This window comes from Labrus bergylta, chromosome 5 (assembly GCF_963930695.1).
Source record: "Labrus bergylta chromosome 5, fLabBer1.1, whole genome shotgun sequence".
NCBI lineage: Eukaryota > Metazoa > Chordata > Actinopteri > Labriformes > Labridae > Labrus > Labrus bergylta.
The window spans coordinates 30,234,175-30,258,949 of record NC_089199.1 but is presented as its reverse complement, the minus strand read 5'-3'; the positions used below and the strand labels follow the sequence as shown (position 1 = coordinate 30,258,949).

Genomic DNA, 24,775 nt, shown 5'->3' with positions numbered 1-24,775 from the left:
TTCACCAGTCATTTCAGTTTCATTGTATTACACTAGCAGTTCTCTTTCACCAGCAGAGGGCGCTATATGGATTACAACCAGCCTCATCACTCCAAAGTAACGCGGTGGTGAGCGTACATGAACAGTTACTTTCCAGTTGGGTGTTTGAGAACTGTTTCAGGGATCAACACAGTAAACTTGTTTATCTATCTCGATTGATTTCATAGATCTGAGAAAGATATTTGCCAAAATATCGGTATCAGATTTTTTCCCTCCCCAATATCGATATCGGCCCCAAAAATCTCAAATCGCTCGGGCTGATTTTTTAAGTGAACATGGGTTTGTTAAACTAAAGTCAAACACATTCAGAAATGTGTAAAAACGTGCTGTTGGCCTAATCTGAGAAGGTGCTTGAAGCAAAGTGGTGTCATCACATCCACAGGTAGACGTGCTTACCTAGTTTAGTTTATTTAACACGAGGCATACAAAGAAAACATTACAATACGAAATAAAACAAATACACAACATTTACAAACAATACAACTCTTAAAAACAGTAAAGTGGTCCAGCTGTTGTGTTTAGAAACGTGGAGGCGAGGAGTGAAGATGAATGAATGAGGCTCGTTTTAAACTAAACTGTTGCCAAGCAACCCAAACATGTGCTGATTGGTTCAGACCTGATAACTCGACACATTTAAAGGGACAGGTCAGTTAAAGTAGTAATAATGTGACATTCTCTGCAAAAACTCAAAACTAAGCAAGTATATTTGAAGACAATATCAACCACATCACCTGACAAATCCAGATAAAAAAAACTTGTTTCAAGATATAAAACAAAAACATTAAGCCTGAATTATTGTAATGAGTCGAAACAGACGCGAAATATCCCTTAAATTCTGTTTTTAACGACTCTCTGACTTGAATAAAAGCCCTTAGAGTCATACAAAATGAAAAAGTGGAAGGACACAAATGACAAGAAAAGCCCGAGCTACATTATTGATTTACTTTATTATTAAAATTATTTAATTCGTCCTGTTATTCTTTCTGTTTTGAATATTCATCTGTGTATTTTTTATGTATTTTGTAAGATGTCAGTCTCATGTTTGGATTTGTATTCTTGATAAATAAATTGCGGACATCAAGCGACGACTAAACAGGAAAAACAGGAAATGAAGCATCTCGCTTCCGGCTTAGTGTCTGACGTCGAACCAGGAAGTGAAATCAAAACACGAGCAGTCGGCAGAAGAAGTTGCATGTTTGCAGTCTTTGTGGTCTGGACGGTCTGACTGTGTGTCACACGACATGGAGGGATTTATTTCTCTTTTAAACTGTTTGTGTTTTTAACATAAAGAACCAACGAGAGGCAGAAAAAGGAGATAAACCAGCAGAGAGCCGGAGGGGAGACAAACTCTTATTTAACATAATCGGATTTTATTTCCCCTCAGAGGGATTTAATCAGCTGTTTTAATTTATTCCTTCAAGTCTTTTTGGGGGAAAAAGGAACAACTAAGACCAGGAATGAATCTCTGTTTCTGCCCTTCGTGAGATAAGAAACAACCTTCTTTTTTTTTTTTTTACATATTGTTGTCATGGGGACCAAATTACACGACGGTTCAAACGTAAGTTATTTTATTTTTTTAATTAATGAAATAAAAAATGACAACAGTTTTAACCCTCATGCATCAGTTTAATCTTCTACCCTGCATAAAAAAATAAAAAATAAAATAAAGTAAATAAAAACATTCTGCATAAATCTCTTAAACAACTTCCGCCCTGCTCAAAACTACCAAACATTTAATCATTTTGAGGATTTTAACCCTTTAAATGTCAGTTTAATTATATTATCCTAATATATTTAATATATTAGGATAAATAAAAATGTCCTCAAAATGATTAAATGTTTGGTAGTTTTGAGCAGGACGGAAGTTGTTCAAGAGATTTATGCAGAATTCTTTTTTTTACATTTTTGTCCTTAAAGACTTAAGAAAGTAGTAACATCTTGTTTTAGTCTTCTATTGATCTATTAAAAAATAAATAAAATCTGCAATTAAAAATGTGTCTAGACAGGCTTAAAACAAATTGTGCCATATGCACTAAAACAGACAAAATGATGAGCAGATGAAGAGGAACAATGTGCCCAAATGGACAAAAATGTCCAAATGATGCATGAGTGTTAATGAAAAATAAATAACAAATGTTCTTTCTGGATATTCATTTTCTCAACACGTACACCAGAAGCTGTGTGTAACTTGATTCTGTCCGGTGTTTGGGATCAACGAGTGACCGTGTAAACTGGAGACTTTCAGCCGAAACTCTGCGGTTGTCATAGCAACATCTGTCGAAAGTCTTTTCTCCGTTTTTCTTGAAAGACATGCTGATAAAAAAAAAAGAGGCATTTGTGGGGACTAGTTTAGTTTCAGCAGCTCTGACGCATTCGGGTGAAAGTCACCGGATAACACGGTAACTCTTTTAACCGATACACCTGTACTCCTCTGAATTGACGTTGTCAGAATTTTAAATATTGCGATATTTTTTGGATACCACGTGTTTAAACTATACAGACTTTTATTTTCTTGATCGAAATAATTAATCTTGTAAAAGAAAAAAAACAATCTTCAATCATATTTTCAACCCAAAGCTGTTGTTTGAAATGTTTAGTGATTGAAATCAATAAATGAAACAATCTATATCTTTTTCTGCTTAATTGCATCTCATCGAAGTGAAACCTTCTGTTCTTGTTACAACCTGCTCTGCACAGGTCTCCCTTTCTGCCTGAATGATTATGGCTTTCAGAACACCTGCTTGGGCAGTCGGCAGGTAGCCCCGGGCAGGTGAAGCGGTGTGTTACTCCAGCAGCATGCGGTCTGATGTGGAGTACAGCCCGGTGGGAGAGGGGTTCGGGATGCGGGACTTCTGGCTGTACGTGTGGCTGCGGAGGGCGGCGGTGATAGCGGCTCATGTCACCGGCCTGGGACTGACCCTCATCATCTCCCTGCTGTCCAGACCCGGAACCAGTGAGTTCTTCTTTTGGGTGTCATATTTATATATATTTATATATACACACACAGAGAGCAGGGCAAGGTTGACTGAAAATATAAAACGAAATTAAAATATGCAACAATACCACAAAAAAAAGCAATAATAACCACATACACTTATCTGTGAAGACTGTCTAAGTCTTAAGAAATAATAATTAAAGATTTTGTAATATAATTTATTCTGTTTGAATTTTATGAATGAAATAAAAATACAAAATATAAAAAAAAATGTCTTTGTCTATCTTAACTATGCAACATATGTATTGAAGATTTTCATGTTGTGAGTTATTACGTTAAAAATAAACACATTTAATAAATATAATTATATGTAAATATTACAGTCAGAGTTGTATACATTATATGTTGACAGGTGATATCGGTATTAATCACTAATAATAATAAAAAACAGTGGTCAGATGAAATGGTGAATAAATTCTCCTCCAAATAAACAAAACATTTTTTAAGATTTATTTTTGGGCTTTTTATAACTTTATATGAGAGATAGGATAGAGTCAGAAATCTGGGAGAGAAAGGGGAATGATATGCAGGAAAGGAGACACAGGTTGGATTCGAACCCGGGCCGCCCGCTGTAGCCTCTGTGCACGTACTAACCACTAGGCTATCTGCGTCCCTAACTAAAGGAACTGATAGTAGTAACTCCGTCTAACTTGTTAAATGATAACAGAATCCCAAACGATGCAACAGACGATCCTTCATCAACATCAGAAACTCATTTCTGTCCCTCATTTATGCTCTTTGAAAAATAAATGCAATGCCAGGTTAACTACAGCTTAGTGTAGCCTTACACATAATAACAACATCATTAATACAAATATTTATAGTATCAACAAATATGTTTCTGAATCGCATCTGAACTGAAGAAAGTGTGTGCGTCTCTAATTATGAGGTGTTTATACGTGTGTCTTTATTTGTTCCAGGTCTGTTTTCCTGGCATCCAGTGTGTATGTCCTTTGCAGTAAGTACACACACACACACACACACACACACACACACACACACACACACACACACACACACACACACACACACACACACACACACACACACTTACAGTGAAAGGTCCAGTTCAGCATTACCAGCTGTTTGTTAGATCTCTTCTGAGTCAGTGTGTGAACTCGATCAGGGTCTGAAGGTTTTTTATTAAATATTAATAAGAACTGTTAGTTTGTCGGCTTTTTTTCCTCGTCAGTTTTTTGCCCCTGTGCACACTGTGTTGATGTTGCCTTCGTGTGCTCCTTGGAAATATCGTGTTTACGAGTTATGAGGTAATTAACAAGTAGTTTTCTGGAGTGGGACGTTGGGGCATTTCGATGATACCTGAGTTGCAGAGTTTTGACGTTTGTGTGACGTTTCAAAGAAGTGAAAAATGGCGGAAAGCTCGGACACAGTGGCTACGTCTCAGTTCCCTTTATGGCATCCAATCATCCCTCACGCCTCGTCCACGTCTCAGTCTGTCCCACCAGAGACGCACGGAGAGACGGGAGGAAACAAAGAGGAGAGGGGATATGAGGCGTCCTTTCTGTCAACAATTGACTGAGACAGGAACAACAAACACAATATGTTAACAACCCAACTTAGCTAGCTAAGCAAATATCAGCTGATTCTAATTTTATTTAAGCTAATAAACAAATTAAAACGTCAACTACATACCTGATGCTCAATCTATGTTCTTCATTCTGCCGCTGAAGCACAATGGGGCTTTTGTCTTTAAACTCAAGAAAAACAGTGTCACTGCTAGCGTCCAACCAGAGCACTTGAACGAGTGAATGTCGTCTGCACGTCTCGGGAAGTACGATATTTCCGAGGAGCATGTGAAAGCAGCACTTCATCACTGAGTCCTGAGAGGCATTATTAATATTATTGGGGACACTACATCACCATGGTTACGTAACTGTTGATTCATGTGTTACTACAGACTGGTCAGTCTGTGATGATTCATATTTAACAGAAACAAAAAATATTAAACATCATAAAAAAACACCTCTAGTCTTTCTCCTCTTGAATATGAACTCTCGTAAGGACACGGGTACATTCAGACGCTCTGCTCTTTGTGTCTCCTTCTTGTTTCCGCTGTAAATAATAGATTAGAAGGAGAGAGGGATGTGCTAATGCTAACTAGCAGTATCTGGTATAATGTTACACACTGAGCAGTTAGTGAGAGCAGCTCTGTGCTCTCTCGTCATGGTGGTACAGCATGATCCATATCATGATGGTACAGCGTGATCCATCTCATCATGATGGTACAGCATGATCCATCTCATCATGATGGTACAGCGTGATCCATCTCATCATGATGGTACAGCGTGATCCCTCTCGTCATGGTGGTACAGCATGATCCATCTCATGATGGTACAGCGTGATCCATCTCATGATGGTACAGCGTGATCCCTCTCATCATGATGGTACAGCGTGATCCATCTCGTCATGATGGTACAGCGTGATCCATCTCATGATGGTACAGCGTGATCCCTCTCATCATGATGGTACAGCGTGATCCATCTCATCATGATGGTACAGCGTGATCCCTCTCGTCATGATGGTACAGCGTGATCCCTCTCGTCATGATGGTACAGCGTGATCCATCTCGTCATGATGGTACAGCGTGATCCCTCTCGTCATGATGGTACAGCGTGATCCATCTCATCATGATGGTACAGCGTGATCCATCTCATCATGATGGTACAGCGTGATCCATCTCATCATGATGGTACAGCGTGATCCCTCTCGTCATGGTGGTACAGCATGATCCATCTCATCATGATGGTACAGCGTGATCCATCTCATCATGATGGTACAGCGTGATCCCTCTCGTCATGGTGGTACAGCATGATCCATCTCATGATGGTACAGCGTGATCCATCTCATGATGGTACAGCGTGATCCCTCTCGTCATGGTGGTACAGCGTGATCCATCTCGTCATGGTGGTACAGCGTGATCCATCTCGTCATGGTGGTACAGCGTGATCCATCTCGTCATGATGGTACAGCGTGATCCATCTCATGATGGTACAGCGTGATCCATCTCGTCATGGTGGTACAGCGTGATCCCTCTCATCATGATGGTACAGCGTGATCCATCTCATCATGATGGTACAGCGTGATCCCTCTCGTCATGATGGTACAGCGTGATCCCTCTCGTCATGATGGTACAGCGTGATCCATCTCATGATGGTACAGCGTGATCCATCTCATCATGGTGGTACAGCATGATCCATCTCATGATGGTACAGCGTGATCCATCTCATCATGATGGTACAGCGTGATCCCTCTCGTCATGGTGGTACAGCGTGATCCATCTCATCATGGTGGTACAGCATGATCCATCTCATGATGGTACAGCGTGATCCATCTCATCATGATGGTACAGCGTGATCCCTCTCGTCATGATGGTACAGCGTGATCCATCTCATCATGATGGTACAGCGTGATCCATCTCATCATGATGGTACAGCGTGATCCATCTCGTCATGATGGTACAGCGTGATCCCTCTCATGATGGTACAGCGTGATCCATCTCATCATGATGGTACAGCGTGATCCATCTCGTCATGATGGTACAGCGTGATCCCTCTCGTCATGATGGTACAGCGTGATCCATCTCATGATGGTACAGCGTGATCCATCTCGTCATGGTGGTACAGCGTGATCCATCTCGTCATGGTGGTACAGCGTGATCCATCTCGTCATGGTGGTACAGCGTGATCCCTCTCGTCATGGTGGTACAGCGTGATCCCTCTCGTCATGATGGTACAGCGTGATCCATCTCATCATGATGGTACAGCGTGATCCATCTCATCATGATGGTACAGCGTGATCCATCTCATCATGATGGTACAGCGTGATCCCTCTCGTCATGATGGTACAGCGTGATCCATCTCATCATGATGGTACAGCGTGATCCATCTCATCATGATGGTACAGCGTGATCCCTCTCGTCATGATGGTACAGCGTGATCCATCTCATCATGATGGTACAGCGTGATCCATCTCATCATGATGGTACAGCGTGATCCATCTCGTCATGATGGTACAGCGTGATCCCTCTCATGATGGTACAGCGTGATCCATCTCATCATGATGGTACAGCGTGATCCATCTCGTCATGATGGTACAGCGTGATCCCTCTCGTCATGATGGTACAGCGTGATCCATCTCATGATGGTACAGCGTGATCCATCTCGTCATGGTGGTACAGCGTGATCCATCTCGTCATGGTGGTACAGCGTGATCCATCTCGTCATGGTGGTACAGCGTGATCCATCTCGTCATGGTGGTACAGCGTGATCCATCTCGTCATGGTGGTACAGCGTGATCCATCTCGTCATGGTGGTACAGCGTGATCCATCTCATGATGGTACAGCGTGATCCCTCTCGTCATGATGGTACAGCGTGATCCATCTCGTCATGGTGGTACAGCGTGATCCATCTCGTCATGGTGGTACAGCGTGATCCATCTCATCATGGTGGTACAGCGTGATCCATCTCGTCATGGTGGTACAGCGTGATCCCTCAGTCCTCTCAGTCTGTCAGCCATGATGACGTCTGACCGTCCACACATCACGCCTCCTCCTGTCAGAAACAAGTCTTCACTTTGAGCCCCAAACTTTTGATTGATGCGTCCATTTACTCTTCACAATAGAACCCTATTAATGACTCACTGCTTTGTTAAACACACACACACACACACACACACACACACACACACACACACACACACACACACACACACACACACACACACTCATTTAAATATGAAAAGGATTTATGATTGATGTTTCAAAGACAGTTTCCAAAAGTTATAAGAGCTAAATATAAAGACATTGAGTTTGTTTCTGTAAAGATTAGTGAAGTTATAGACTTTCACTTTAATGACTTTGCACGTAGTTCTTTTAGCGTTGACCATGAAAGAAATCTGTCGTCTGATGAAGACCGATCCATCAAACCCTGGTTATTAAACCTTAAACCATAGAGCAGCAGTAAAAGCAGAGCATGTGAAGGACAAACTCTGACCTGATATTCAGAGGAACACTTTATTAATCTGATTCAGACGCGGGACGTGCAGTAGTTCATTCTTTGGACACGTGTGCAGCATGACATGCATATTTTGTTTATCAGTGTTCTTACTTCAGTTAGCGTCACATGCTCTCCTCTCTGTGTTTAACATACCAGCTAACCAACAGTTCATCTGCAGGTTAACAGATAGACTAGTCAGGGCCTGACCGATATGTGTTTTTTGGGCTGATGTGGATATTAGGAAGATAAAAAAAATCAGATACTGATAAATCAGCCGATATCTTTCTCTAATCTCTGTTCGATCTGTAGAGATATATTTAAATATACACAAGTATTGAGTTGATCCCTTAAAAGCAGTCATCAAACACTTGGAAAAGATTTATAATGAAGACAAGATGGTGACTCAACTGGAAAGTAACTGTTCATGTACAGCTTCACACTATGAAGAGTGATGATGTTTGTTATAATCCATACAGCGCCCTCTGCTGGTGACAGAGAACTGCTAGTGTAAGACAATGAAACTCGAATGAAATGCTATTTGACTCATGATTACATCTAGTAATATCTGTGAATATCTGAGATAAAATTAGCCGATACAGATAGTCACTGGATAAGCGAATATCGGCTGATGTTATCGGCTGGCTGACTAATCGGTCGAGCTCTAATACCAGTGAGAAATAAATGTTCAATGTTTGCTTTTAACTGAAAGAAAGTTGGCTAAGTGTTCAGAAAAATAGTGCAGATAAAACGACAAACAAACAAACCACACATTAGTCCTGACTGTAACTCTGTGTGTCTCGTCCTCCTGCAGTACTGTCTGTGTATGACTGAAGGCGTCCTCCTCTTCTCCGCTGAAGGATCCCCCTTCTGCTGCAAATCTCGTAAGAACAAAGTCCGTCTCCACTGGTTCTGTCAGGCTCTGGTTCTGATAGCTGCCGCCACCGGCCTGGGCTTCATGGTGGCCAGTAAGAACGTGTCGGAGCTCCCCCACCTGGTCTCCTGGCACAGCCTGCTGGGGGTCAGCACCCTGACCGCCACCGTGCTCCAGGCCGCGTTCGGTATCTGCGTGAAGTTCCCTCAGCTGCTGCGTCTCTCCTCCCCCCCGCCGAGGCTGAAGCTGTACCACGCCACCTGCGGCCTGGTGGTCTACCTGCTGGCCACTTTCACCGTGGTCACGGCCATGTTCTCCGACTGGTTCCAGGCCACGGTCAGAGGCGTGGCCTGGTGGGCCTTCCTGCTGCTGCCCCTCTTCCCCGCCCTCGTGGTCATGAACCAGATCACTAACGCCTACCTGCCCCGCAAGAAGATCACCAGCTAGGCAAGCACGTAGCATGAGGCGCTCAGCGGCCATATTGGAATCCAATGGAAGCCAGAGTCCTCCACTGAAGCTGCTTCGAAAGACAAAAGAACTCGCGCTAAAAGCTTCACATGCTGCTATTCCCAGGGACAGAACACGTCAGTTACTGAAGCCTGAAAATCCTGATGCGTCTGAAGAGCAGGTCTGAGTGGAGCCACAGACTGTTTATCAGAAGTGGAAGTAACCACTGTGATGTCATCAGTCAGTGTTGTGTTTGGTATTTTTGCCGTCGCCATTGTTGCTGTTAGGGGTTAAAATATGTAAGTAATCTACGAATGTTAGCTTCAGAAATATACTGAAATTTATACCCAACATTTACATATTGGAAGCAGAAATCCCTTTAGCATTGGCTTCACTTTTCCGACATCGAGGCTACGTCCACTTCTTATATACAGTCTATGCACAGAGCCAGCCTGTAGTGGCCAGTAGAAGAACTGCAGCTTTGGTGTCCTTTATGTCTTCATGCTCTGACTGAACCAAGAAGCACAAAGAACCTGAAACAGATTCAAAGTTAGAATAAAATAACAGATTTCTGATGTGGTGACTGATTAAGAGGATTTTTGTCCTGGGATGGAAACAGATCGTGCACAGATTTAGCCTTTATGTGACTTTCAACCGTAAACAGAGGGCTGCTTTTTATAAACATACAACTTACTATGATAATATTCAACATGATTTCACTCTGTCAGTCGGTGGTGGCTGCTGCATTATTCTCACAGAGGGGGGCGCAGTTTCTCACAGATGGACCGTGAGTTTGTTAGCTTGATGCTAACACTTGCCGTTAATGGGCCTCTGGAATTAGCTTAGCAACTGTGGTCATTTTAACTTAAGTGTCACCTATCTTACTTAATTAGAATAGTTTTGATTAAAAAGATGCTGTCAGTGAGTTTCTTTGCATCTCTACAGTCTGCCACGCTGCAGTCGTGTCATTGGTCAGAAGTCGGTGAGCTGATACGTGCTGCAGACAGTGCTGATTATAAACTGCTGAGTCTGAGCGTCCTCTACTGAACAGACTCAGTCCAAGCTTTCTATCTGCTATCTGCATTAAATGTCCAGTTAATCCTGTAGAAATATATGTATTCTTGATATCAGCCAGCTTGGCCCCCCGGTCCTTTGCACCACATGCTGATAACCATGTCTAACACGTCCACATATGAAACACAGGACACAGCAGGCTACAGTTATCCTGACAGACTGCTGACCGCCGGCTCATGTTTGGAGCCGCTTCATGTTTCTGAACGTCTTTGTGTGTTTTCTCTTGACAGGAACATTTGCACTACAGTGACATATTTGCTCTGCAGTTAAAGCAAAAGAAAGCGTGAACAGTGAATGGACTGTTTGTTTTAAAGGAAGCACCACCTGCTGATCTTGTGAGGAAACGGCTTCAGAGATGATGGTGCTACTGTTGATTATATATTCCCGCCTGTGAGCTTTATTTATTTGCCCTTTTTGTTAGATTTTTATTTTTTTTTGTCTGTCTGGTTGTCAACAGGTGCTACATGTAGCACATTAGCTGTCATTGTGCATCATTATGAATGTAAGCGTGAATGCTCAATAAGGTGTCCAATGTATGCATGATGTGGAGGCTACATAAATATAAACAAACTCTTGTCAGTGAAATGGAAAACAACAAAGACAGACGTGAATAACTTCATGTAGCACCTCAGACTCTCAGAGCTCCTGTCACCTTTATGTCAGCGTATAAATGAGACGCCTTTCTGTTGTTTTAGGTTCTTGTTTGTGAGACGTGCTCCTTGTGTTTTGTTTTCTGAACTCCTGTAACGCATCGTCAGAAAAGGCCAAAGACTGAAGATATCTTCTCGCTAAAATATCAACAGTCAATCCAAGAACCGAGCTACCAACATGTAAACCCAACCCCTGATATTTGAAAGAGCTTTATATTAGAGCCCGACCGATAAATCGGCCAGCCGATAATATCGGCCGATATCAGCATATCCAGTGACTATCGGTATCGCCTAATTTTATCGCAGATATGCGTCAATATAACTCGATTTATTCACCAGTCAAACAGTATTTCGTTTGAGTTTCATTGTATAACACTAGCAGTTCTTTCACCAGCAGAGGGCGCTGTATGGATAATAACAACCATCATCACTCTTCAGTATGGCAATAAATGTGCATATCTATTTCTATAACTACAGATGGAAGACACATCTAAAAAAAAATATTGGCCGATATCAGATTTGTTCTCTCCTCAATATCGATAATGGTATCGGCCCCAAAAATCTCATATCGGTCGTCCCTGCGATATATATCTGAAAAATAATCAAATAATAAGATCATAGTACTTTTTTTTATTAAATATCGAACTTCTGTTACAAGCTAGAGTCACATTCAGCAGAACTTTGTCATCAAACGGTCTCTCTTGATTATAAATAGTTGATGTGTAAGATTTAAAGTTCACAGCAATACATTGTTGGTCAGCTGCAAGGCCTGTTGAACCTGACAGGCTGAATGCAGGGCAAAATATAAAATCTGAGCAGCTATAGCACAAACATGTTTCCGTAAAGGCAGCGACAGGTTCTTTAAGTCTTTGATGATCAGGACACTGAGGGACAGAGATGTGATGTTAGGAAGCCTTGATGCACAAAGACTGAATGGACGTAACGCTTCTCCAACACCTTGTCTTATCTTTATTCTAAATGATCTGACTTTATTTTCAAAAAGTTTAGTTAGTTAAACAAAAACTCAAGAATCATGTGATTAAAGTACTAATTCTTAGTTATCATATTCAAGTCAAAGTGTTTTTTTCATTTAGACAAAATCTCCACACTTTCTTTTGCCCCTGACTCTCAACCTTCAACGTAGATTTAAACAAACATGTTTAAAACTTACATTTTAAGTGTAAAATACAAAATCAAAATAATAAACTCAAGTCTGATTTTTTTTTTGGTGAAAAGATGAAACTCCGCATGAATTGAAGAGGTCTGTGTTGACCTCAGAATGTATCCCCCCCCCCCCCCATGACATGTTATTATCTTTGTGCAGCTTGTTTCTCTGGACGCTGCCGTTTGAGCCGTCTCAGTGTCGATGAGGAAATCTGAATGTGCTTTGTTGGTTTGTGTTTATTCAGTCTGTGTCTACCTGTAATAAATAAAACAGAAAAATAAAATAATATATTGTTTTACTGAATTATTGTCAATATTTCACATCTTCATAACTGTGATTAGAAGGAAAACGCCCTCTTCTATAACAATGAATAACTGTGACACGCCCCCTGCACACTGTTATTTATGGTCTTGGTCTAGACTCATTCTCAAACCCTGAATGTCTTATCTTTGTCTCGGAGCACTCTGGTCTTGGTTAGTGTGGTCTAGACAGCAACACGACTCTAAGGAGGAGGGGGCGGGGGGAGACAGCTCTCTCCAATGTTTTGAATTTGGACTGCAGTGCCCATTTTAAACACTAGGCGTCACAGTTACATACTTCTCCTTTAAAAACAAAATGTTTGCTACTTGACAGGAACAGCAAGTTAGACGTTCATGTTTTTAGTTTCTAGGAGAGCAGAAGTTTCCTCTGGTGTCTTTAAGCCGACTTGTTTCTGTAAATAAACTGAAGTTGGACACTCATTCACCACATTTATTAAAACTGCAAAAACAACTCCAGGAACGAGAAGCTTTACAGAACTACATTTAAAGCTTCAGCACAAAGAGTCCATCCACAAAACTGAGTCCACAGTTTTTCCTCTCAGGTTAAAAGTTTACTGTAGAGCGTCGGGTCCTGACGGTTTGTCCTCACAGATGAAGGTGACTGAACTGTTCAGCAGGTCAAACATGTTCACCTCCACCACCTCCGCTGACGACCCGCCTTCTCCTCCTCCTCCTCCTCCTCCTCCTCCTCCTGCCAGAGCCACAAACATCTGCTGGGCAGCTGCCAGCTGTGCCTGCCTCTCAGAGATCACTGACTCCGCCTCCTCGCTTCCTGATGGATCTGCTGACATCACCTGATTGGACAGAGAGGTCGTATATCACATATTATAAATCTTTTAGTAGGTTAAACCTGCTCTGCTCATCCATCAGCTGGCAGATGCAAAACCCCTGCAGTGACATCACAGATTGGGGTGTGGCCAGCTTGCCAGTTTAAACCGGCATATACCAAACATCTAAAAGAATACACACATTATTTATAATCCATTTACTCTACTAAGCACTTGTACAAACAAAACAAGCTTTTCCCCGACGACCGGACTTTCCCCCTTTATTTACCTCCTCAAACTGACAGACAGTGTCTGAAGTCACCATGGCAACAGCAGGCATGCCTGCATCAGTTGACAGGCAATATTTGTTTTGATTTAGCTGCTGGTTAGCTCGTGTTTATTGGTGATGATGATCATGTGTTTGTGTGTGTGAGAGTGAGAGAGAGAGAGAGAGAGAGAGAGAGAGAGAGAGAGAGAGAGAGAGAGAGAGACAGAGAGAGACAGAGAGCGAGAGAGAGAGAGAGAGAGAGGGAGAGAAAGACAGAGAGGGAGAGAGACAGAGAGGGGAGAGAGAGAGAGAGAGAGCAAGACAGAGAGAGAGAGAGAGAGAGAGAGAGAGAGAGAAAGACAGAGAGCGAGAGAGAGGGGGAGAGAGAGAGAGAGAGAGCAAGACAGAGAGAGAGAGAGAGAGAGAGAAAGACAGAGGGGGAGAGAGAGGGGGAGAGAGAGAGAGAGACAGAGAGAGAGAGAGAGAGAGAGAGAGAGAGAGAGACAGAGAGAGAGAGCAAGAGAGAGAGAGACAGAGAGAGAGAGAGAGAGACAGAGAGAGAGAGAGACAGAGCGAGAGAGAGGGAGAGACAGAGAGCGAGAGAGAGGGGGAGAGAGAGAGAGAGACAGAGAGAGAGAGAGAGAGACAGAGAGAGAGAGACAGAGCGAGAGAGAGGGAGAGACAGAGAGCGAGAGAGAGAGCAAGAGAGAGAGAGAGAGAGAGAGAGAGAGAGAGAGATTTTTCCAGTGTGTGTATTTGAGCTCTCCCAAGGTTTTTTTTTATTTATAGGGAGAACCAAACGAGCTGGATGAAGTCACCTCATGTTGTGTTTTCAGTTACAGTGCAGCTCTGTGTTCTCTCTCTTTATAAAAGTCTTTTTAGTTTATTTTAAGATCTGGCACAGGGCAGGGGGTTACTTGGCTGGAAAACATTTCACCGGTGTATCATTGATTTATTGTTTTACACCCCTACACACTCAAATCTGAAATCAGGTTTCACTGCACAACTTCAGTGTTTTTCAGGCTGTTTGAAATATTTTAAAGAAGAGTCTTTCTCCTTGTTTAATCAATAACGAGAGCCAAAGTTTACATTTGTCACATTTTGTTAAATACAGCAGAGTGGCCGTGATAAGACGATTGAATGCAGGGTTAGAATTGCACTGCTTAGGTGTATGTTGGCAGAGGATGTGGGAGAGTTTGTGCGACCCTGAAGTATTTAAATAAATAAATCTTAGCGGGCAGGACTCATGGTGGACAACATTTCCTATCTGACTGCAGAGCAGTAGCAGAGCTCCTTACAGTGTGGGAGGTGGAGGCCTGCTCCTCTGTGGCCTCCATGTGGAGGGAGAGCAGGTGCTCCTGCAGCTCCAGCTGGGAGGAGCAGATCAGGGAGCAGAGGGGGCAGCTGAACGCCTCGATGCCCTGACCGCCGTGTTGGCTGCTGATGTGCTCCTGCATTTCCTCCTCCCCGCCCAGCACAGCCGGGCAGTGCGGACATCGCACCGCCAACGCCTCCGAGCCTGCCAGGACAAACACTCTTATTTATTTATGAGATTATTTTCACTTAGACAAACAAAGGAAACATGCAGGACATCGTGAATCTTTGAACAGGCTGTTACAAACTGCAGTGGTCATCAAGAAGCAGACATTACATCTTTAAGGTTTCATCTTTAAATCAGTGTTGTGAAATTAAGTGTTGTTAAGCTATGTAGTTTTTCTTATGTCCTACTGTAGTTCATCCATAGAATTCAAGTTTAATCAGCTGTTTCATTTGAACAAAAACACATCAATTTAAAGGTCACATATTATTATTTAAAATCCACTTCTCCATGTTCCTCTAACTCTAACATGTGTCTCTAGTCTGTCTACAAACCCCCCAATGATGAGAAAAGTCCATCCTCTCCGTCTTTTGCCTGCTCCACTTTTCAGAAAATGTGTGCTCAAACAGGCCGTTTGGAGATGTTCCCTTCATGACATCACAAAGGGCAGTAGCCCCTCCCCCAGGTGGGTGACACTCCCACAGCTAGGTGTTTGTTCTGCCCTCTGAGTCTGCCTTCTCACCGTAAACAATAGGACATGGAGCGAGAAAGCACCGAGTACACCCAAGCCCTTCCAGAGAGGGGGCGTGGTCAGACACAGCTCATTTACATATTTAAAGGTACAGACACAGAAACAGCCTGTTCTGAGCAGGGCTGAAATAGAGGGGTTTATAGACATGATCAAATACAGGATCAGAGTGGATTTAGAACAAGACACTTCACACACATGTTTTGAGGAACTCTGAGACTTATTTAAACTGAAGAAGAGGAGGAGAATATGTGACCTTTAAAGTTTAAATGCTACTCTAGTTTACGGGTCTAAATAGTTTAATCTACTTTAGTTTTCTGAAACAAACCTTGAAGTTAAGATTGAGCCAAGGTGTCTCACTTTTTAGCCACAGACTCTGATCATTTAGTCGTATGAAACAGGTCTGTGCTGCTCTCACCTTGATGCTCTGCCGCCTGGTGTTTGGCCACACTGGCAGCGCTGGGGAAGAACTTAAAGCAGACGTCGCACTGGACCAGAGTCTTGAGCTGCCGGGTTTGGCTGGCAAACACCTCGGGGTGGGTCGTCCTGTTGTGGTACCACAGACCTGACAGTTGCTATGAAAGCAGAGGGACAGGAACATGTAACACAGCGGTCTGTGGGGGGGGGGGGGGGTCAGTAGGTCAGAAACGTTCCCTTTTACAAACCTGGTAGGACTTGCTGCAGATGTCACAGCTGAACGGTTTGGATCCCGTGTGTGTGCTCTTGTGTTTCTCCAGCAGGGCGGCGCTGGTGAACACCTTGCTGCAGGTGGGACACTTGTGGTACTCCTTAGGGTGGAAGTCTTGGATGTGTTGGCGATGCTCGTCCAGCGAGGAGAAGCTGAGGCAACACTTCTGACAGTCGTGAGGCTCCGAAAGGTCTGACACAGAAAAAAGACAGTGTTGAGGTTCTGATGTCAGAGCAGTGTTTCAAGAATATCAAGAATATCTTTATTAACTCCTCTCCTCCTGGGAGAGAAGGAGAGAGGAGAGGTGAGGAGAGGAGAGAAGGAGAGAGGAGAGGAGAGGGGGGAGAGGACGCCCAGCCTCCACCATCGGACTCTGTAGTCCCAACAACCACCGCCGTCCTCCTTCATGCACGGCCTGCTCCGACCTCCACCTCAGCGGCGAGGAAGTGTGGACGGATCTCCCTCTATCCCATTTTTTCTTAACAAACAGTAAGATCTTTTACCTGCTCTTTCTGTAAAACACCTTGAGCCTGATGGCGCTATACAAAAAAATGATTGATTGATGAGGGAGATCCAGGACTCTGACCTGGAAGAGGCCACAGTTTAAAAAGAGCTTTGTTCCCTCTGCTTTTGAAGCTCTTCATAAGATTCCACGCTGACTGGACTCTTTCATTGTCTGTGTGCTTCTTCCTGTTGTTTATATGTCTCTTCCCGTGCTACGTTATCATATATTTAAACTAAAATAAAGAATTGTGTTGATACGGCCAGAATGAGCAGCAAGAGTTCTGTAAAAGACGGGCGATTTGGTTCTCCCAGGATTGATTGATTGATTGGGTCTTTCAAGAGTGCTGAATTTAAAAACATCAGTTAAGTCATTCAGAGTAGTAGTAATTTGATAATGTACTGTGTTTCAATGATCTAAAAACATAAATATGACCACCATAACCGGAATGTCAGTTCAGCAGTTGTAATAAGGTGTAAACAGCCGGATGTCTTCTGTATCTGTTAGTTTGTTTGCTGTTAAGAGTATTAGAGGATTCTGTGACTTACTGTGGAAGGTGTGCAGGTGGACGGTGAGTCCGCTGGCCTGGCTGTAGCCTTTGCCACATTCTCGACACACGTAAGGCCGATCCCCGGTGTGTGTCCGCACATGACGCGTCAGCTCGATGGACTGGGCGAAGGTGGCCTTACAGTACTGACACACATACATCTTACCTGACAAAAACACACAGGAGACCAAGTGAATGAGCACAGAGAGTTTACACCAAGCGAACAGGTGTCATGCACACGTGTTGGAGAGAGAGAGAGAGAGAGAGAGAGTGTGCGTTACCCTCCGAGTGTTTCTTCTTTGTGTGGTACGCGAGAGCGGCGGCCACGCTGAACGTCATGTCGCAGTGTTTGCAGTTGAACGGCTTCTCTCCCGTGTGCAGCCTCATGTGGTTCTTCAGAGACGAGTTGGCGCCGAATTTTGCGCCGCAGTTCTCGCAGGCGAACGGTTTCTCGTCAAAGTGCTCGGTGCGCTTGTGGTAGATCATTCCTGAGAAACGAGACAAGAAGGGAAACACACATGATGCATTTTTATCTTATCAGGATCCGTCTTTACAATGTTTACAGTTAAGTTTAGTTGTTTTGTTTTTTATTTTTGGTGTTTCATAGTTTTATTATAAAGACAAATGGACTTCAGCTTGTTTAGTTATTTTCTTCTGACTACTCAAAGTGCTTTTACACCGCAGGTCACAACTACACATTCACACACTGACGGTAGAGCAGGAGCAACTTGGGGTTAAGTGTCTCGCCCAAGGACACATCGACATGTCGCTACAGGAGTTGGGGATCAAACCCGACTCTACCAACTGAGCCACAGCCGAGAGTATGGTCAGAAACCAGGGAGAGAAAGAGAGGGGAATGATGTGCAGGAAAGGAGCCACAGGTCGGATTCAAACCCAGGCAGACCACCAAGAGGACTCAAACCTCTGTACATGGGACGTCCACACTAACCGCTAGACTACCCACAACTCAGACAGTAAACATCAGCATCAACATAACAATCATCAGATTATTTTTACAATGTAATGTCGCCCTTTGAGCTGCAGAGTGAATAAAATGATCTTCAGCTCAACAAGTCAAGATCCTCTTTAATTTATATTCTCTTTTATTGAAATGATAATGTTGACCTCGTGTCAGAAACACAGAAAAAAACAGATTCCTTTAAAATGTTCAAAAAAAAAAAAAAAAAAAAAAGCTATGGCTTTGTTTGGAGAGATGAAATTATCTCGGCATTACAAATCAAAGTCATCACTTATTTCTGAGGGAAACAAACAGCCGGTCAAACCCTCTGCTCCTCCGAGATAACCCACCATTAAACATGATCACCATGACAACCAAACTTTACGGAGGACTTCACATCTACTAGGAGGTAGGAGGGAAGATTTAAGGTGGAACTAAATCACTATATGTAGCTGGGCTACATTTGACCAGCACTCATGAAATCCCTCTTGTCCAATCAGATCGCTTGCTTTGAACGAGTCAGCTGTGTGATATCTCACCTGACGGGTGTGCAAAGGTCCGTCCGCAGAGCTCACAGGCCACCTTCTTCTTCGCCCGCGCGTTGTTCCGGTGAACCTCCGCTCGGTGGCGCTGCAGGGCTCGCTGGTTAGGCAGCTTCTTGGGACACTGCGGACACTGCTGCTCACACTCCCGGGACAGCGGGCAGCGCTTCACGTGGGCCAGCATCCGGCACTTGTAGGCGAAACCTTTTTTACACCAGCTGCAGGTGTAAGGTTTGGAGGCGGAGGGGGAAGAGGAGGAGGCGGGAGGGGAGGAGGAGACTTTCTCGTCCTCTTCCGTCTCCTCCTTACTGTTGTCTTCCTCATCCTCGTCCTCCTGCTCTTCACTTTTGGTGCCGTTCTGCTTCTCTGACTCTGCTTTAAAACACAGAAAAAGAAAAGTTAAACCACTTCAGTCCAACCAGCCGCTTGAGATGTCAGATTGGAGTTAAAGTCAGGGTTGGTCATTTTCCTCCAGATCCACTTTTTGGTTTTTGGTGTAAATTGTCTTTAGGTCCTGACAGAAATTAATAACTCATGTTCTCTGAAAAAGGAACAAAGAAAATCCATCATCTGTATCAGTTTGTAAGTCTGTAAAAACTTTGACCAATGTCTGCCACGAGGTACCAATCTGATGAACCAATCACACGCCTCCCTGTCTCCCTGCTCGCTCTCTATCCCGTGCATGCACGAGCCCGCACTCAAAGCAATGAGCTGAGGTCCGCTTCTGGACCAATGGCGCTTGTGCATGTAAGTGAGGGGGCGTGGCTTTAGAGGGAGCACAGAGGGGAGGGGCTGGGTGCAGACGGAGCACAGGGGGAATGCTACTCTCAAAATCATGCTAGTTTTAGAAAATTACCAACCCTGCCTTTAAATTTAAACTCTGATACGATTCTTGTCAAATACAGACGATATTGTTACCTCTTTCGTTACCAAGGCGATAAAAATAAAAGTCCTAGGCACCCAGTAATGGATAATTTGATGTTTTTAACTGCTTATTATCTAAACCGCACAAATACATAAGGAAAGTTTCTGTTTCCTGCACAGACTCACTAACGCTGCCGGGTCACAGGAGGGCTCTCCGTTACCTCCACTTTGGTTCTCTTCTCCTGCCTCCTCATGACAGTTCTCCTCGGCCTCCTCCAGCAGAGCGAGCAGCGGTGCGGGGAAGGCGGGAGGAGCTTTCTGCTGAACGGAGCGAAGCATCGCGATGAGAGAAGCCTCACCGAGCTGCCCCTCCTTCACTCTGCTCATCAGCTTCTCCAACGCTGAGCCCGGCTCCGCCTCCTCGCAGCACTCACACACGACCTGACAGGAAGTAAGACATCTATTACCCTCCATTACAGAGAGAAGCAGACCCGTGATGAGGAAACACCGTCCCATAAAGGTCAAAGGGTCAAAGAAAACACCTCTGCTTACATCTGTATCATCTCCAGGAGAGTCATTATGTCTTAAGGTGAACATTTATCTTCATTAAGGTTGCAGAAGTCCGTTTTAAACTTCACTTTAGCTTTCAGTTTTTCTCCAGAGGATGACTTCAATGAAAGAGGCTCTTTCTAAACGGGCTCTACCTGTCTCTCGGGATCCTGCAGGCTGCTCTGCGCTGCCTGGCTCAGCAGCTCCAGGACAGACGACATGCCGGCGAGGAGCTCAACAAGCCGAGAGGAACGATCCAGAAAACTGAACGCAGCTCTTTTGGACATCGTCGCTTCCTGCTGGTTGCTTTTTTCCGCTACTTTTTCAGAGGATTTGTTCTCTTCAGGCTCTGTGGAGACAAAGATTTAACAACAGCATGATCGGACCTTACAACTTCAAACTGGCTCGATCTGCAGAGTCCCTCTGCACCTTTAAGAAAAAGCTAAAGACCCAGCTCTTTCATGAATACCTACTAACTTAATGATGATGGTCTCCATATTATTGATGATGATGATGGTAATGACGATGGTTTTTGTTTGATAACGATGACTTATAAGATGGTTTCTATACTGATTAGAGCTCTCAAGAACTGCCCTCAATGTTGTGCTTTGCCTCTGGTCACTTCCTGTCAGCACCTGTGTGTCCAATCAGACTCAAAGCTGATCGTTTGCTCTTACTGACATTGTTCCCTTTTTTCTAGATCCTTGCTTGTGTTGTTCTTACTCTCTGATGTACGTCGCTTTGGATAAAAGCGTCTGCTAAGTGAATTGTAGAATTGTAGAATTGTAGAAACTGACCTGAGGACTCGGAGAGCTCCACACAGGTTTTCTTACAGGGCGGTTCTGCTGCGTCTTCATCTTCATCCTGGCACTCTTTCTCCGCCTTTAGCTCCGCCTTGCCTGGCGTCACATCATCCATCGCGTTGGGAGCTGCCGATCCTTCAGGACTCACGCTCTTGATTTTGTTGATCACGGTCAGGCTCGGCGTCTGCGTAGAGGAGACGGTGGGTTGCTGGTTGACGAGACTCGTGAGGACGTTCTTGAAGCCGACGGCCACGTCGAACATCTGCAGGCTGTCTGCGGCGGCGACGATGCGGCTCACGTTGTGTTTGCCGATGGGGAGCTTCCCCGTGTAGACCATGTCCAGCAGGCAGCTGAACTCCTGCGAGGAGACCATGGCGGTGTCGATGGAGATGGTGTCAGAGCTGTCCAGCAGAGACCTGACAGAGAGGAGGGCAGGTTAACCTTCTTTAAGAGTCACAGATCTCAAAACAACCATCCCACAAGACATAACATGAGGGGAGTCACTGAGTGATGTCTGATCCATCAGAGAAGCATGTCTCTCTATATCAGAGTGTAAAAACCAGAATTTCGCCTCCAGTACCTGAAGAGCATGCTGGAAGCGGCGAGCACCAGCTTGTGAGCACGGTGGGGGCTGTCTCCCACCAGGATGGTGCAGTCACAGAAGTGGCCTTCCTTCCTCAGCGCCCACAGCTGCTGCATCAGCTGGCTGCTGTAGTTCGGTAACTCCATCATTTCCCCCCCTCCGCGTGATCTGGAGGGCAGAATGATCTGCTCCCTCTGCAGGGGGAACACATCGTGTCAAACTTTAGTCAGATATTGACTTATTAAAGTACAGAGATTAAAACCCTCTTCTACTTTTAGACACACTGCACAAAAGACAAACAGAGACACAGACTATTTGAATGTTTTCAATGTTTAACTCTCAGGATTACATTATTTAAATTGATTTGACAAATTACTACGGAGCTTGACTGTTTGTTTTGAAGTTCCTTTAATCTTAAACAAAACTTTTAAAAATGTATTTTTGTGAACAATTATCATTTCTGTTATCTACAAAGAATTCTAATAGGAACTATCAAACCTAAAAAATTTAAAGGATTATGATATTAATAAAGAAAGTAAGGAAACTGATTGAGAATTTAAATAAAATAATCATATTTATTCACACAATAACTTCAATCTCATGTCTATAACAATCAGAAAGTTGTGATAAAATCATATCTTTAGGTAATGCAGTTTCTCTCTGTAGACTGTTGCTATGGAAACCGGTCAAAAACAAGATGAATGTCAGCGTTTGATACTTCTGTACTTTTCAATACCATGTGTTTTCAAATGTTACAATCTCTGCTATTTTAAATGAACAAAAGCCGTAGCTTTCAATTAAAGAACTGCAGATCTATGTCATGCTTATAGGACAGGAACACACTCAATTACACTTATTATGTTGGCATCGTAAACAAGAACGTTCCCAACATTGGATGCCCTGGATATCTATTTTTGTAGTATTGCAGAGGATTAGGGCCAGACATGAGAGATAAATAATAATAATAATAATAATTTTTTGTCATTATTGACTTTAAGAAAACAGTTAAAATATCAAGAAAAAAATCAAAATGTCAAGAAAAACGCCAAAACAGTTTGAGAAAGTCATAATAAATTATAAATAAATAAATAAAGTATAAATTATTATTATTAATTATTATTAAGTTATTAATGGTTGGGAAAAAGTTTAAATGCCTAGAGAAAATGTTGAAACTTCTGGAATAAACTTTAAATGTTCATAAAAAAAAACAAAAGTTGAAAAAAATCTTACTTCTGAATTGTATTTCATTTTTATCAACAACATTTAGAGATTTCATTCTCAACATTTCGACTCCTCTCATTAGTTACCGTATTTCTCTTGACTGGCCCTAATCCTCTTCCGCATTGTTGCCATGGTAACGAAATCGTCTAATTTTTACAATCACATTAGAGTTTAAGATGCTGGTGTATAATGAGAAAAAAATATGTAACATTTATTTTTTCTAAAGTGAATGTAAGCCGAATTAATAATTAGCTCATATATATTCACGAAAAGCACCAAAAAGCCAAGTTTATATATTTTTTTAAATAAATGAATGAACTCGAGAATGAAACCGGAGTTTCTTTAATGAAATCCGGCTTAATGCAAAAGTGGCATTTCATTTAATATACAGTAAACTAACTTTACTGTGAGTTAGTGAGACTGAAAAGTGATTCACATTTTAACAAAGCTGTCTGTTAAAGTCAAGAAAACTCATTCTGATTAAAATGTTATGAGAAAACACACACAGGCTCTCCGGTGTTATGCAGAGAATTGCAACCCTGCAGATAATTGATCCACCTCGCAGGGCAACGCAAAAGAAGGCAGACACAATTTACACACTACCTATTTTTTCATCCACCCTTAAAATTTCCTCTGCAGACTCTTCAGAGTCAAACTGTCTGCAGGTCATATTTAATCAGGCTAATGAAAATCCGTCTTCTACAGAGTCTACTGAACAATAACAACACTTAACTGTAATAAGTGGAAACTTAAAATACTTTGTTATCACATGAAACCCTCAGAAACATCGTTTTTTAACACTTCTTCGAGGCGCATGCACTTCTTGGCAGGGATGCATTTCTCGACATAACACCGGGTCACGCAGGCTATCTGTTAGCTTTAGCTTACGGATGCTAATGTAACCTAGAAAACGGTCACTACTAACGTGAGGTCATTTAAAGTGAAACAGCAGAGTTACACTCAGGACATTAAAAACAACCCTCTGACGCCTGAACACAAACATGCAGCTTCCGGTCTAGTGTTTACCTTGAGTTATTCAAACGATCCGTTTCTTTATTTAAACGTCTTTGTCGAACAACTCTGCGCAATAAAGATTTAGCCGTTTTGAAAAAGGAGAATGACGGCCGTCCGCCATTTTTCCTCCTCTTTTTCTACTTCGTCGTTTTCTTTCTCGCCTTGTGTTTTTGTCCTCTTCTCGGCGCGGTGCTGCCCCCCACAGGTCAGGAGGAGTACATCGCAGTTTCAGTTCTTCCAGGGGTCAACAAGACACATTAACAGGGGTATAAAAATGTATTAAAGACATAATTAAGCACAACAATCCAAATAAACCATGACATTAAGAAGAGGGCATTAAAAATGTAGTTTACACAAATTAACACATTTTAGAAAATACAATAAACTTTACAATTAATTCTGTTAAACGTAAAAATGTCAACCAAAAGGCGTTTAATAAAGTTAAAATAAACAAAAAACTACCAACACCTGTGCGCGTATATCTTAAAAAGATGATGCCCCTAGGCAGTTGTGATTCTGGGGTCTGTTGGGGGCCAAAGCCCCCCCCCCCCCCTCCCCCCCTCCAGACATCATTCATCCCCATCATGTTATAAATAATCTGACCCCAACATGTTTCTTTAGCGCTTTAAGTTACGTGTTAATTAAAGTGTTTCTCCCTCGTGTTCTGGGGCGAGCTCAGCAGCGTTCAGTCATTTACTCTAATGTGAGGAATTGCTGTCAGCTGGGGCCCCTTCAGGGAGGTTTCCGACTGTCATTGCAAACTTTGCCCCTGCTGTGATTTAAAGTTGACCAGCTCATGGGGCGCTACTAAATATCTGTTTTTCTC

The 24,775-nt window shown here is 43.0% G+C and overlaps 2 protein-coding genes across 3 annotated transcripts; one reads left to right on the top strand and one right to left on the bottom strand.

The window, feature by feature from the left end:
• The first annotated feature begins 1,552 nt into the window (after positions 1–1,552).
• On the top strand, positions 1,553–12,552 carry cyb561d1 (cytochrome b561 family, member D1). The gene is made up of 4 exons (XM_020648408.3): positions 1,553–1,597; positions 2,737–2,992; positions 3,955–3,992; positions 8,862–12,552. Exons 2-4 carry the CDS (start codon positions 2,836–2,838, stop codon positions 9,366–9,368), a joined length of 702 nt encoding a protein of 233 aa, XP_020504064.1. The 5' UTR covers positions 1,553–1,597; positions 2,737–2,835; the 3' UTR covers positions 9,369–12,552.
• A 441-nt stretch (positions 12,553–12,993) lies between these two features.
• Positions 12,994–24,117, bottom strand: zbtb40 (zinc finger and BTB domain containing 40). 2 transcript variants are annotated; one of them, XM_065955396.1, is made up of 12 exons: positions 23,962–24,117; positions 21,712–21,908; positions 21,126–21,547; positions 20,484–20,677; positions 20,001–20,220; positions 18,913–19,290; positions 17,697–17,903; positions 17,417–17,581; positions 16,344–16,558; positions 16,097–16,253; positions 14,911–15,131; positions 12,994–13,371 (listed from the first exon to the last, which is right to left on the bottom strand). In XM_065955396.1, the coding sequence occupies exons 2-12, from the start codon at positions 21,861–21,863 to the stop codon at positions 13,129–13,131; spliced, it is 2,574 nt and encodes an 857-aa protein (XP_065811468.1). In that variant the 5' UTR covers positions 21,864–21,908; positions 23,962–24,117; the 3' UTR covers positions 12,994–13,128. The 2 variants fall into 2 exon arrangements, with proteins under 2 accessions (XP_065811468.1, XP_065811469.1); XM_065955397.1 differs by having other exon boundaries at positions 18,913–19,287.
• Between the last annotated feature and the right edge of the window lie 658 nt (positions 24,118–24,775).

Bases quoted from the DNA above. Each gene is read 5' to 3' on its own strand.
- cyb561d1 (XM_020648408.3), top strand. From the start codon at position 2,836: ATGCGGTCTGATGTGGAGTACAGCCCGGTGGGAGAGGGGTTCGGGATG. The intron at 2,993-3,954 runs GTGAGTTCTTCT...TATTTGTTCCAG, and splicing joins GCTGTCCAGACCCGGAACCA to GTCTGTTTTCCTGGCATCCA. The intron at 3,993-8,861 runs GTAAGTACACAC...GTCCTCCTGCAG, and splicing joins CAGTGTGTATGTCCTTTGCA to TACTGTCTGTGTATGACTGA.
- zbtb40 (XM_065955396.1), bottom strand. From the start codon at position 21,863: ATGATGGAGTTACCGAACTACAGCAGCCAGCTGATGCAGCAGCTGTGG. The intron at 21,548-21,711 runs GTACTGGAGGCG...CCTCTCTGTCAG, and splicing joins GCTTCCAGCATGCTCTTCAG to GTCTCTGCTGGACAGCTCTG. The intron at 15,132-16,096 runs GTGAGAGCAGCA...TTGTCCTGGCAG, and splicing joins CCAGGCGGCAGAGCATCAAG to GCTCGGAGGCGTTGGCGGTG.